Consider the following 13242-nt stretch of genomic DNA (forward strand, 5'->3'; position numbering starts at 1 on the left):
AAAGGTAAGGCCGTTATTGTAGAAAGGTTTCAACTAGGTCGTGTGGAAGGACACTCCCCATATGAGTTAGCAGCATGCACTGTCAAGTGTACTGAGTCATAAGGGAACAGACAGAGGCCTGAGACAATTTGGGAACAACTTTATCTTACATCAAAACTGGTTCACTGATTTAAAGAGGCTGATTTACATGGAAATCAAATGGCTGGACCTTGGCCCTCTGGAGAGATGCTACCTTAAAAGAAGATCTTTACATAGTTTTCCAAAGTTAAAATCATTTCACATTAGGTTTTCCCTTTTCTCTTAAAAGCAATTAGCTGGAAACTAAAGGTACACTGAAAGATTTTCAAAAACCGCTTTTGTTTGCATTAGTATGAATGATGGATCGAAAAACAAAGATAAAATATCCTCAAAAAAAGAGCCAAATAATTTAGTAGTCAATATATAAACAAGCCTATTTAGCCCATAGTTAAAAGTATGACGCACAAGCTAACAAAAGCAGTGCAAAACAACTACTAAAAGTAAAACCATTACCAAATGTCTGCATAAATAGAATAAGTTACCATTCTAACTGTATTATGACCGTGTCTGACGTTGCTCAAATAAAACCAAATACAAAAATCCGAACACGCTACAGTCTGGCTTACACAAGCAACATCCTTCCGGGATGAGGCCTCTGTAATAGGGCCGCATAACCAGTCTCCATTATCAAAGCTAAAACAACAGAGGCACATGGCAGAGAATTACATATATATAAAAAAAAACATGATATGGGTATCTTCAACCATCACAAATTCATTATGACAATCAATGCAACGATGGCCGAACATTTTGCAGGGAGACACCTCCAAGCGGGTAATCCAGTCACCCGCCTCAGGAACTCTGAGAGGTGAAGGTCTCGTAGGTAGTACGTTTGTCAGGGTCAGCATCTGAGAGGATCAATGTATCAGTCTTTGACCAAAGACTGTGTCAGCAGTCACAATTTCAGAAAAATAAAAGTGAACATTAAATCAGTGCAGAGAAAAATCTTCAGGTCGGGACCCGTCAATGCAGTTATTTGTTAAAAGCAGCTGCTTATAATGCTTAAAAGACAAAAATGACAGTGTACAAGTAAAATACAACTGTGAGTCTTTCCCATTCAGAAAAGACTGAACTCTCTCACCACTTGATGCATTTCACTGAAGAAAAATAAAAACTGGTCATCGAAAGGCATTCAAATATTAACAGAATTCAAGGCCACGTATGAGAGTTCAGTGTCAAAACGTCGGAGGAAGTTTTGTACGTGTAAACCATGCTGAAGTTGGACATGGATGTCGGATTCGAGAGTGAACTGCGATATTCCTCTTCGGTACAAAAATGTACTCGCATACAGAGATTATGTCAGCAGTAACCACTTTGCTTCTTAATGAGAGATTGACCTCAGAGGGGAGAGGGAGGGGAAACAATTCCAAGAGCATCGAGTCACATTAAGATTTTCTGATCTGAGAGGAGAATAAGTTTGCTAGCCATTAAAAAAAAAAAAAAAAAAGGAACAACAAATGTCATTTTAATATTGCATGAGACCACTTGAGGATCCAGGGCAGTCCCACCCAATTCCATTTCCTGTACAAGTACTCAGTGCCATAGAAGCCCATCAGAGTTTCCAAGTCTGAGCAAACAGACTGGCATCAGACGCTCATTGTCATGGAGGGAGAGTACTGCTGTAAACATAAAAACAGACAAACAGGTCTCAAATTGAAGCAAAACATGCCATGGGCAAACAAACAGACCACACGTGTGCACACACTACACATTTTAGACTGTTACCCAAAAATGAAAGTTCCATAAAAGAAAAAAGTAATATATGCTTGGAACAACATGAGAGTAAGGGATAGATTTTTTTAATTTTGGGCGAACTACATATGTCCCTAAAAGCTACTTAACATAGTTTTAAAAATAGAGCTATAAATATTAAATACTCTAAAAATGTTCATGACACTTACATTCTCATTCTGGAAAGAGTGAAGGTAGCTGCCTCCTACGTCTTCATCTCTAGGGGTCCCGGGTGGATTGCTCATGCCACCCATGTTGTTGGGAGAATTCTGTGGACATAAGACATTTAGTTACCTAGTTTTCATAAGACATTAAATAACCAGCAGATTAAATATTCTTTTAGAGCAAGATCTGAAATATGGTGTGAAATATTACTCTCACTGAGACTAAGAAAATAATAGCTTCAAAGAAACATTATAATCACCTTTGGAAGTCCATCCAAGTCTCCTGAACCTACATACAAGAATAAATAAGTTTTGAATCTGTATCTTAATCAAAATAAGATTGAGTGTGATCCAATACCATTACCTCCATTCATATGCATTGGGTCCATTCCTGCCATGGCCCCTAGAGGGCCCTCAGAGCCTGGGCCAATGGGAAACTGGACAAAACCAGAGGGATTAAAGACATTTAACACAAACACAGAAAATGACACTTCTGGTTCGTTAATGGACTCCACCAGCAAATACTGAAGAATGTGCCTCTGAGAAATGAGTCAGTATGTCTCTTACACTGTTGCGTCCTCCTCCAGAGTTTATCATGGTGTACAGGTTTTCACTGGAGTTGTTAGAGTCTGAGGGTGAAAGATATTTCATTACAAGGCTGGAGATATTAAAAGATGGAACATCAGGTAAATTGAGATCTGCATTTTGCTTATAGGAATATTGTGGATTCAGTTCAAGTTCAGCTCAAGTGACAGCATTTGTGAAAATGTTGATTAACACAAAAATTTAAATCTTAAAAAAAAAATTATTTAGGTAATAGTGAGGCACTTACAATGAAGGTGAATGGGGTCCATTTTTGGAAGGTTTAAAAAGGCAGAAATGTGAGGCTCATATTCATAAAAGTACGTGCATTCGTTCGTCTGTTAAAAATTGTGCATTATTTGAAGCGTAAAGTTGTTTAAATCGCCATTTTAATGGTCGGTTTAGGGTTTACACGTTACATCTTCACAGCAACGAAGTTGTTAAATTGGATATAACTTTACACTGGAAATGTTAGTGAGTGATATCTTGCTGTTATACTTTTGAAACAGAGTATTTTAACTTGTACGGATTGTCCCCATTCACTTCCATTGCAAGTGCCTCACTGTAACCCAGATTTTTTAAAGAAAATGAGGGACAAGTTGAAAAAATACATTTGTGTAGTCAACATTATGCCTCAAATGCTGTCGATTGAGATTAACTTGTATTGAATCCAGACTATTCCTTTAAAGTGATAGTTAATCAAAAAACAAACAAACATAAGACTTCTTACAGGTAACAAAAAAGGATATATGTTAGGAAGAATGTTCGCCTCAGTCACCAATTATATTTGAATTTTATGGAAAAAAAGAAGCAATGAAAGTGAATGGAGTCTGTCATTCTGCATAACAATCAGGAATGACATGAAGGTGAGTCAAGTATGACAGAAATTTCGTTTAAGGCAACCAAACTTGCTAAATCCTGTATCTATTCAAATAAAAAGATAAACTAAAATTGTTCCAATAAATGTCTTTTTGGAACATTATAAAAGACTCTGTTGAATTATAGTGTCTCTATAGTGGCAAACAGACCTGCTGGACTAGGGACAATTCCAGGAGTTCCTGGTGGCCCTCCTCCTTGTGGACCCTGGAGGAAACAATTGACAGATTTTGATTCATACTCCTAAAGACTTACTGTACTATAACAACAATTATATTAAGCAGAAGAAAGCAGAGATAGATTCTTTTCTTACCCCATAAGCACCAGGAGATGGTGATGAATATGGCATCTATACAAATTTTTAAAAAAAGACTCAACTTTGGCCATGCAGTGTATTAATTTTAACATACTCACTGTAATAATTGTAATATATTAAAAGAGAGTTAGAATACAATACGGGAAATCCAACTTACATTGTTGCCATTTGGATTTGGCCATGGTGGTCTGCCATTTCCAGGCCCCCTGCAAGACACAAATTAATGTTTTAGGTTTCAGTTTCCATTTCTTCATTCATGTCATACACCAAGTCCCAAAAATGTCTTAATAGGCAGCATCTTACATGTTCACTCCTGGCATACCCATAGAGTTGTGTGGTGGTCTCATCCCTCCTACAAAATTCTAAAAATAAATTAAAAGATTATGAGAATTGTCAAAGCATAACAGCACCACCTTAAGAAACATTAACCCCTGAAAATGGCCAAACTTTGGAAATTGTAGAATAAAACAGCCTAGTACTGTTTATAGACAGGGTTGGGATGTAATGGAACAAATGTAAACGGAATTCTGTATTTAAAATTACAGTTACATTTTAAATGGTTGGTAATCAGAATACAACTACATTCAAAAAGTACCTTGATCTTTTATTGTCATTTGTTTCATTAAATATTTAGTCTATTCAGTTGGAAAACATGCACATAAATGATGCGATCCAAGGAATGTTTGAACAGCAGTGAAACACTTATAATGCATTACATTCATAGGAGCAGACAGAGGGCGTTCTCATACTGTTATGAGTGAAAATGTGGATATAACATTCAATGAAGAAAAAGATGTGGTTGTATACTCTGTAGGGTTTTGAAGTTTGGAGCAGCAGAAATGGTTAACCTTGTGTAAATTGTCATGTGAACATTAAGCTTTATGCTAAGCTAAACTGCTATTTGTAGCCTTTTATATGCCTCTATCAAGAAAATCCATGTTTGATCACACATATATATTTATTTTATTTCTCTAGTAAGATCTTTGATATTAGGTCAACGATATACTGTACTAATCTTATTCTTGATGTAAAATGTTGGAATTGTTTACTTGTAAAATGTCCGTGATAAAATTATGGAGCTTGTAACGATATTTGATGTACAAAACAAGGCCAAATGTGCATGTGTATGGCACATTTTAATTACCACATAGAGGCACATCAAATCTTAACTTTTGCCAAAACACAGAATGAGACGTTTTTGTTTGCTAGCAATCTACATGTAGATTTCAAATCGCTGCCGTTACGCCCTGATGCGAATCATAAACGAAGCTTCACTATTTCTTTAACAAAGAGGATAGCCAGTCTACCGGCAGATGAAGGTTGTGGAGGATTTGAGTTTAAGAGATGTAATGTACATTCCAATGAATATGCAACCTATGAGGGGACTTGTTCTTTCAATTAGTCAAACTCCCATTTAGACTTTGGAAAACATTCAAAAAAATCTGACAGTAATCCAAAGAATTCAGATTATGTTAATAAACTTGAGTAGTCTAACAGAATACATTATAAATGACATTTTGCACTATATATTCTGTAATCTATAGTGGAAAACATATAGTGGAAAACCCGATTTATAGATAGATTACATAAAAGTTTAAAATAAAATAGATTAACAAAACAAATAAGATTAAAGAAATATTCTGGAATTAATACAAGTTAAACTCATTTGAAAGCACTTGTGGCCTAATACTGATTACCACAAAAATTTATATAGACTTGCCCCTCCTTAAAAAAAAAAAAAAAACAATGGGGCCAATCCGTAAATGTTAAAATACTCACTGTTTTAAAAGTATAGACGCAAGATGATCCATACAAGCCGTATGGATTACTTTTTTGATGGATGCGCTTTTTTGGGCTTCAAATTCTAAGGTACCATTCCGATTATAAAGCTTGGAAGAGACATGATATTTTTTAATATAACTCCGATTGTGCTTGGCTGAAAGAAGAAAGTTATATACAACTAGGATGGCTTGAGGGTGAATAAATTATGGGATCATTTTAATTTTTTGGGTGAACTAACCCTTTAAAAGGGATAGTTTTACTCACCCTTGTGTTGTTCTAAACCCATATGACTTTCTTTCATGGCACACAAAAGCAGAATGTTAGCCTCAGTCACCATTCACTTCCATTGCATCTTTTCTTTTTTTTTTCCCTCCATACAATGAAATTAATTAGGTAACAGAGGCTGTCAGTCCCAAACATCGAGCCTAACATCTCCTTTTGTGTTCCACGGAACAAAGAAACCTATAGGGTTTTGGAACAATATGAGAACAAGTAAATTATTTAGTTTTCATTTTTGGATGAAATATCACTTTAAGTCAACAAAACCTGTGCTAAATTATGAAGTCTTTGCAAATCAAGAGATAAATTAAAATTGTCCCAATAAAAGTCTTCATAGAAGATGATGAAAGATGATTGTGTCTTTCAATTTTTACACTTAAACTTTAAGGTGGGCTATGACATTACCTGGGGACCAGGGCCCATAGGACCCATTCCTCTGGAAACATTCATCCTCTGCATCGGCCCTTCAGATGGAGAAAAGAGAAGTCAAATCCCTTGCAGTTATTTTATCAAATCTGATTATTTCAAATGTGAATAAAGTCAGACATCATAATTAAGGATCACCCTGTAGTCTAGGATCCATGTTTGGGAGCATTGGCTGGGCAGCTGGAACTCCACCTGGAGGCTGGAAAAGGGTTGAGACATTTATATAGATATTAAAGTTCCTCAATCCAGGACAAACTTTGTCCTGTAACTAAAGAACAGATCAACACTGACTTAAGGAACATTTTGATAAACTCACCTGGTTGCCCATTCTGATGGGTGGTCTTGGTCCCCCACCGAAGCGAGGTGACATAAAAGGCTGCAACACATCACAACCTGTCATAAAACCCTTACACTGACATTTTGCCTGAAAATAAAAAAACAGAAGGGCTACTGCCCTGCGAGAACATGGAAAAACCACAGCTCAGCAGAGCAGGCTGACAGTAAGACAGAAACAAATACAGTGGGGAGAAAAAGCCAAATTAAGTAGTCTGTGAACAGACACGAGCCGCTACCTGGCCGTGGGGTCCCATCATGCTGTTAGGGGGAGGAGGAGCGTGAGGGGAAGCCTGGGAGCCGGGAGGGCCCTAAGAAATTGAAGAGACCACACAAGAGAGGAGAGCAGGATTAAGAGAGCAAGCGAGGAAACATGGCAAAGGAGAGAGAATTATAGAGTCGGAGAGAAAAAGAATAAAAAGGGAGAAATTCATTAGGCAATTTAAAGAGCTGAAAATAAGAACACCACAACTGTGTTTGGGTGACTGGTGATTGAACAGCTAACCCCACACTGAAAGAGCAAAGCATTATGCATTATAAACAACATAAAGCACATAAGAACATCAAACAAATGAATCAATAAGTGAAGGATTAGAAAGATCCATTAAGTGCAAGTTAACATTACAGGAATAGTTCACTCAAAAATAAAAACTCATCATTTTCACACTTATATGCCATCCTGGGTGTGTATGACTTTCTTTTTCAGCAAACACAGAAACAAGAATTTCTCAGCTCTTTTGGTCCATAAAATGCAAATCAATGGGTGCCAAAATTCTGAAGCTCCAAAAATCACATAAATCAACATGAAAGTATTCCATATGACTCCAGTGGTTTAATCAAGGTCTTCAGAAGTGATTTGATAAGTGTGGGTGAGAAACGGATCAATATTCAAGTCCATATTTACAATCAATTTTCCTCCCTGCTCCGTCAATCTCCACTTTAATTTTCACATTCCATTCTTCTTCTTGTGTTTTTGGTGATTCACATTCTTTATGCATACACCCTCTACTGGGCAGGAAGAATGTCTATCAAATTGACTTAAATATTGATCCGTTTCACACCCACACTTATCATATTGCTTCTGAAGACATGGATTTAACCACTGGAGTCTTATGCATTACTTTTATCAGCCTATTTTGGACATTCAGATCTCTGGCCTCCATTTACTTCCATTGAAAGGAAAAACAGAGCTGAGATATTCTTCTAAAATTCTATGTGTTCTGCTGAAGAAAGTAAGTCATAAAAATCTGGGATGGCATGAGGGAGAATGAATGATGAGAGAATTTTTATTTTTGGGAGAACTGATCTAATAGGCTTACATGTAAATGCTTGAGTTTTGTGGACAAATTAATTGTGTCTACATATCAATTACTTTATAAAATTAATAAACAAAACTTAAATGGATGTGCTGAACCAGATAGAGAAGGAAAAGCAACCAATGAGTGCCCAGCAAACATGGGAACTCAATATCAAAAGCATCCGATGTTGCATCCCATTGAGAGAATGCCCACAGTGTGCAGAGTTGTAATCTAGACAAAGGGTAGCTACTTTTAAGAAGCCAAAATATTAGAGTTATGATTCATTTAACATTTTTGGTACACAATTCTACACTACACAACTTCCATTTGTGTTATTTCATAGTTTTGATGAATTTACTATAATTCTAGAATGTGGAAAGCATTTTATTATAAAGAATAAATAGGTGTCTAAACTTTTAACTGGTAGTGTACGGAGGAAAATCGGTTTTGTTCAGCTCATTCTTAAAAATATCCGTAGACCTCATCGACTTTGAAAGAGTGGGAACAAGATCTAACCTGGAAGAATCCAGGGGGCATGGGTCCACCTGGCATGCCATCTCCTGGTGGCATGTTCCCAAGAACAGGACTGGGGGCTGCTGCGGCACTCTGCAGACACATATTGTGATGAAAAAACAGATCAGAACACACAAGATGGGGAAAAAGACCTGTGCTTCTTATGCAATTAATAGCATGAATCTATAAATGTTTTTGCCTGAAGTGCTCAGCCAATATGAGGTTGTCAATAATAATGAGGTTGTACAAACATAATACAATATAAGGACAGGAAATTACACTTTTATTCTAATCACATTTGAAAAAATAAATTATACATTTCTTAAAATCTAATTTTTTCCAAAGTTATTTTAATGTATTATTATCCATTGATACATCTGTCTGTCTGTGTACTTTGGAATTGAGACAAGTTGGAGGCAGCACTTCTGTTAATGGGTCAAAGTGAACACGGTTTTCAGACAATGCCAAAAATCTTAAAAAGGCCAAATATCAGTCAATTAATCAGCCTGGCCTATAATTTGTTTCTGTCACTTGTAGAAACTGTAGCTTAATGCATTCAAGCACTCATAAAGTGCATCTGAGCCAACAACATAGCCACAACTGACTGGCGTAAAATCCAATTTTAAGGTCTACAGAACCGAGAGGAGAGAACTAGATTTTCCAAGCACAACTTGGATTTGATCATGCATATAAAATGGCAGTGGAAAAAGCAGTGTGGTCTGCTGTCTGTCACACTTCAGGCTGAGTTAACAGAGCAAGGCTTTTGAGAGAGTGCTGTGAAATACCTCAGGAAGAGGGTAAGAAAGAAGAGCAGCTGACCCTCATAGAACAACACAGATCAGAATTGACCAATGGGAAGTGTCAGACCGAGACTGATCTGTAGGAATGGAGCAACAATGCTTTTCATTCAAACTATTAAAGTTCACAGTTTAAAAGGCGGGATGGGGTTCTTTTAAGGATTAGCAATGTTCCTTTTTAAATTGTCATTATTCAAGAAAATTGTATATGAAAAGACATTATTGTGATTTGTTGTCCAGATGGCAAAATACATCCATTTGTCATTACACTTAAAGACATAGTTCACTCAAAATGAAAGTCATAATTTACTCATCCCCATGTCTTCATTTACATTCTTCCATGAAACACATATGTGGATGTTAGGCAGAAATAGCCGAAACTGCTCTATTCTTAAAAAAATGGATGGTGATTTTTACTCACAAGCTCTCTTATCTTGTGGCAAGTTTGAATATACGTGATTGGAAATGACGTCAATGACATCAAACCTAGTGCAATGCATCTAAAAGCATATTGCATATCTTCAAACTTGCTGCAAGAACCAATAGCATCTGGCGTCAATTAAATCAAACCTGGTGTGATGCGTCTAAAGGTGCCAAATAAGATTTGTGATCTTCAGAAGAGGAGAATATCATCAATATATCATGGCTTCAATATTGGTCTGCTCATCACACATAGGGATTGTATGGCTTCAGATGACTTGGAATATAGCACATGAGTCATATGGCACTTTTGTTCTTTTTTGGAGCATGGCAGTAAAATATATATATATATATATATATATATATATATATATATATACCAATCCACTTACATCATATATATGGAAGTGAGCAGCTTGGACATTCTGCCAAACATCTCCTTTTGTTTTTCACAGAAGAAAATTATATGGGTTGGAGTAAATGACAAAATTTTGATTGAACTTTTCCTGTTAGAAACATGATAGTTTAGGCTTCCATCTGCAACCTAACAACATATCACCAAACCCCTCTAGAATAATGGAAAAACACATTGAGAAAATGTTCCTACTTCCCACAGCTCAACCTTCCCTCAGACTTCAAGTTTGCTGCTACTCCCTGCTCAGTGCCTCGTTCCAGAGAGCATCTGTCTCTTCCCTCCTCCCTCAATCTGCCTACTGACAGGCTCCATGACAGCCATCAATCACTCGCCTTCCCCACCACAGCCCGAGGGGGAGTGTTTCCCCTGACACAGCATGAAGACAACATGGCCACTGTATAAAGAGGGCACAGCCAGCCTCCTCCTCCTCCCCCCACCCTCTGGAGAATAGAAAGCATAGACCTGACGCCACGGTTCCAACCACAGCTGGGCACAAAAGCAGGAAGCGGAGCATATCGCGCGATGACTTCAAATCGTGAAGCCCTACTGCAGTCCTGTAGATCTAACTATACTGTAGATCCAACTATGTTGAACATGCAGGAGTTAAATGGCTAGTTTTCAAACGACAGATAATGTTTCATGTATTTGCAAATGGCAGCATCCTTTTAGATTAGAGTGTCTAGACAGAAGAGCAAGGGTTTGATTTTAGACTTGCCTGAATGCGACCTCTGACCCTGTGGCCCCTCATCAAACTTGTGGCTAGACAACAGCAGCCATATATTAGTTGTAGGTTGTTAAAGCTAAATGTTTAGGCCTAACTGTTGCACCATTCCACCATGAGCTGTTTGAATCGCACATACAACTGAAAATTAAAGATGCCACCATACACATATCCCTTTAAGGAGCTTTTCAAACAGGATTCTTGCGTTCAAAAATAGCTAGATGGAGCACAATGCAATTGAACAGGAGGTAATGATCTTGAGATTTTAAAAGGTGACCTTATTTAAACTTGACTTTATGTCTTCAATGCTCAACACTCACGGCGCGAGATGCTGGAAAAACAGTGAGATGTCTGAACGGTTAAAGATTTCCACCTAGCACATGAGTTCATAGAAAATGTTAAAAAGCACAGCAGAATGGAAGAACACATCCTGTGTAAACGGCCCCTACATATAGCAGAATCTCCATGTGTCCATGCAACTGCCACGAAATGCTTTAGTTGCATTTGTAAGCAACTTTATGCAGTTTAAAAGGGCTCTCTCAACAAATCCAGTTTACAAAGTGCAATGTAAATCATTTATAAAATTGTTGTCAATAATAAGAGCATTCCTGTATTCAATCTTCAGTCAAGTGAATGAATTTTTTAAGCTCAAAGATGCCTTGATTTCAAATCATGCACATGAGAATGCTAAAAATGTATTATATTTGATAATAAGTTACAAATATTCCACTTGGTTAGAAAGAAACTCATTACACTATAGTGATACCTCTAACTTCCAGATCCAACATAACCCCTGTATGGTTGTCTGAAGCATATACCATCATCATCTGAAAATGGGGATGTTTCCATGGAAAACCCTGTTGACTTCATTGCATTTGTAGGGATGATCATTCACTACCTCAAACAAGGAACTGTTTGCATTCCCTTACTATACAACAAAAACAGTCTCTTCCTGAGTCCACAAGAGTTACTGGAAAATGAAATACAAGTCATCTTTAAATCTGCATACATTTTGGAATCAGTCTGTGTTTCCATGTACTCACATAGTCATGGAATGCCTTTGCCTCACTTGAATGTTCACACGTGTCTCTCCTCTCAGGAGCAGCACAGTACAGGTCCCAAAAGACACTGGGGGAAAAGTAGGAAGTGGTCAAATGAGCCTGCATAAGCCCAATGCCGGGCCTAAATGTGTTTTCAAGAGACCAAAAAACACTCATTATGCTCACCACCACCAGGAATGCAGGAATCCAGGAGGGTCTCCTAGCGTGATGTTCTTTTCCCATCGGATCTAGAAGGGATCAGAAAATTCTTACTTTTTCATCTAAAAGTTAAGTCTAAGATTGAACAGGATAAATGTCTAAAAAAAACAAAAAACATATGGTCCTCAGTTGAGATTCTCGTTCTTACTTCTGACAGGAAAGTCTGCGCAGACTTCTGAGCACCGATGTGTAACAAATACTCATAAACATACAAAGCTAACCTACAAAGAAAGAGAGAGAGACAACAATATTAAGTGATTAAGGCGACAACTGACACATTTTTTTTAAATTATATATATATATATATATATATATATATAAATGTATGTATATATTGTTGAGGAAAAAATAAAGAAATGTAGATATTATGATCAACTCCTCTCAGGCTTATACTTGAATACTGTCCATGGTAAAAAAAATAATATATATATATATATATATATATATATATAGTTACTTAAACAATATCCATTATATTCACCCCCAAAATATACAAAATATCCGATATTTACAAAAGTAATTAATTTGAGATTTTTTTTTTATTCAAAAACCCCACACCGAGGAAGGCTGCACCTCAAAAACGTGTAATAGGCATAAAAACTAAACAAAAGACGTGACCCACTCCCCTCCAAGACTGGCGTCTGATGCTAAATGAAACAAGGATACAATGTAGCGCCCGTCCCGCATACACAATTTCAAATTGTTACATTAAAATTTCAACGTCCTGGAAAAAAAGGTTATTTAAAAATAAATGGTTTAATTCTGGAGCACGTCACAATGACTAGAGACGAAAGCTCTGTGCCAAAGGGGGACCCCAGAATGGCGCACGGTCGGGCACTTTCGATTCAACACTCTCACGACAAGCCTATAGCAGCACCAGCATACACTCCATATGCAGCCGTGCCTATACTGCTCTAACAATAGGCTACATCCAACACAATAACACACGCACGACGGGCGATAACCAAAAACCTTACTTTTCCCGAGCTTGACCATCCGATGGCACGACGGAGCTTTTGCCTTTAGGAAACATGTTTTTGTGTGTGCACGGGAGAGTCGCCCGCGTTCCCTTTTCCTCTATTTTCGACAATTCATCTGTCACTGCTCCAGGTTCGACTGCACAAACTAAACACTGATGCCTTCTCAACCAACCTTGACCACTAGGGTGGGTGTTTGGGTGGAGGGGTTGTTTAGTTGATTGACAAGGGTACTGACCAATGGTAGGGCGCCATTTCTTGTGCGTTGTGCCCCG

The 13242-nt window shown here is 37.4% G+C and overlaps 1 protein-coding gene across 6 annotated transcripts; it reads right to left on the reverse strand.

Annotated features, from left to right (window-relative positions):
* Positions 1-98: 98 nt before the first annotated feature.
* Positions 99-13133, reverse strand: LOC127620790 (single-stranded DNA-binding protein 3-like). Of its 6 annotated transcripts, none has more exons than XM_052094037.1 (18): positions 12968-13133; positions 12139-12211; positions 11958-12019; positions 11775-11859; positions 8382-8471; positions 6807-6878; positions 6551-6610; positions 6373-6433; positions 6214-6272; positions 4051-4109; positions 3905-3953; positions 3745-3780; positions 3584-3638; positions 2541-2602; positions 2338-2410; positions 2234-2262; positions 1980-2078; positions 99-1694 (listed from the first exon to the last, which is right to left on the reverse strand). In XM_052094037.1, exons 1-18 carry the CDS (start codon positions 13021-13023, stop codon positions 1665-1667), a joined length of 1110 nt encoding a protein of 369 aa, XP_051949997.1. In that variant the 5' UTR covers positions 13024-13133; the 3' UTR covers positions 99-1664. The 6 variants fall into 6 exon arrangements, with proteins under 6 accessions (XP_051949997.1, XP_051949995.1, XP_051949994.1 ...); XM_052094035.1 differs by having other exon boundaries at positions 99-1697; XM_052094034.1 differs by having other exon boundaries at positions 6551-6658.
* Positions 13134-13242: the final 109 nt, after the last annotated feature.

The sequence above is a fragment of the Xyrauchen texanus genome, chromosome 27, assembly GCF_025860055.1.
Source record: "Xyrauchen texanus isolate HMW12.3.18 chromosome 27, RBS_HiC_50CHRs, whole genome shotgun sequence".
In the NCBI taxonomy this organism is placed as follows: Eukaryota; Metazoa; Chordata; class Actinopteri; order Cypriniformes; family Catostomidae; genus Xyrauchen; species Xyrauchen texanus.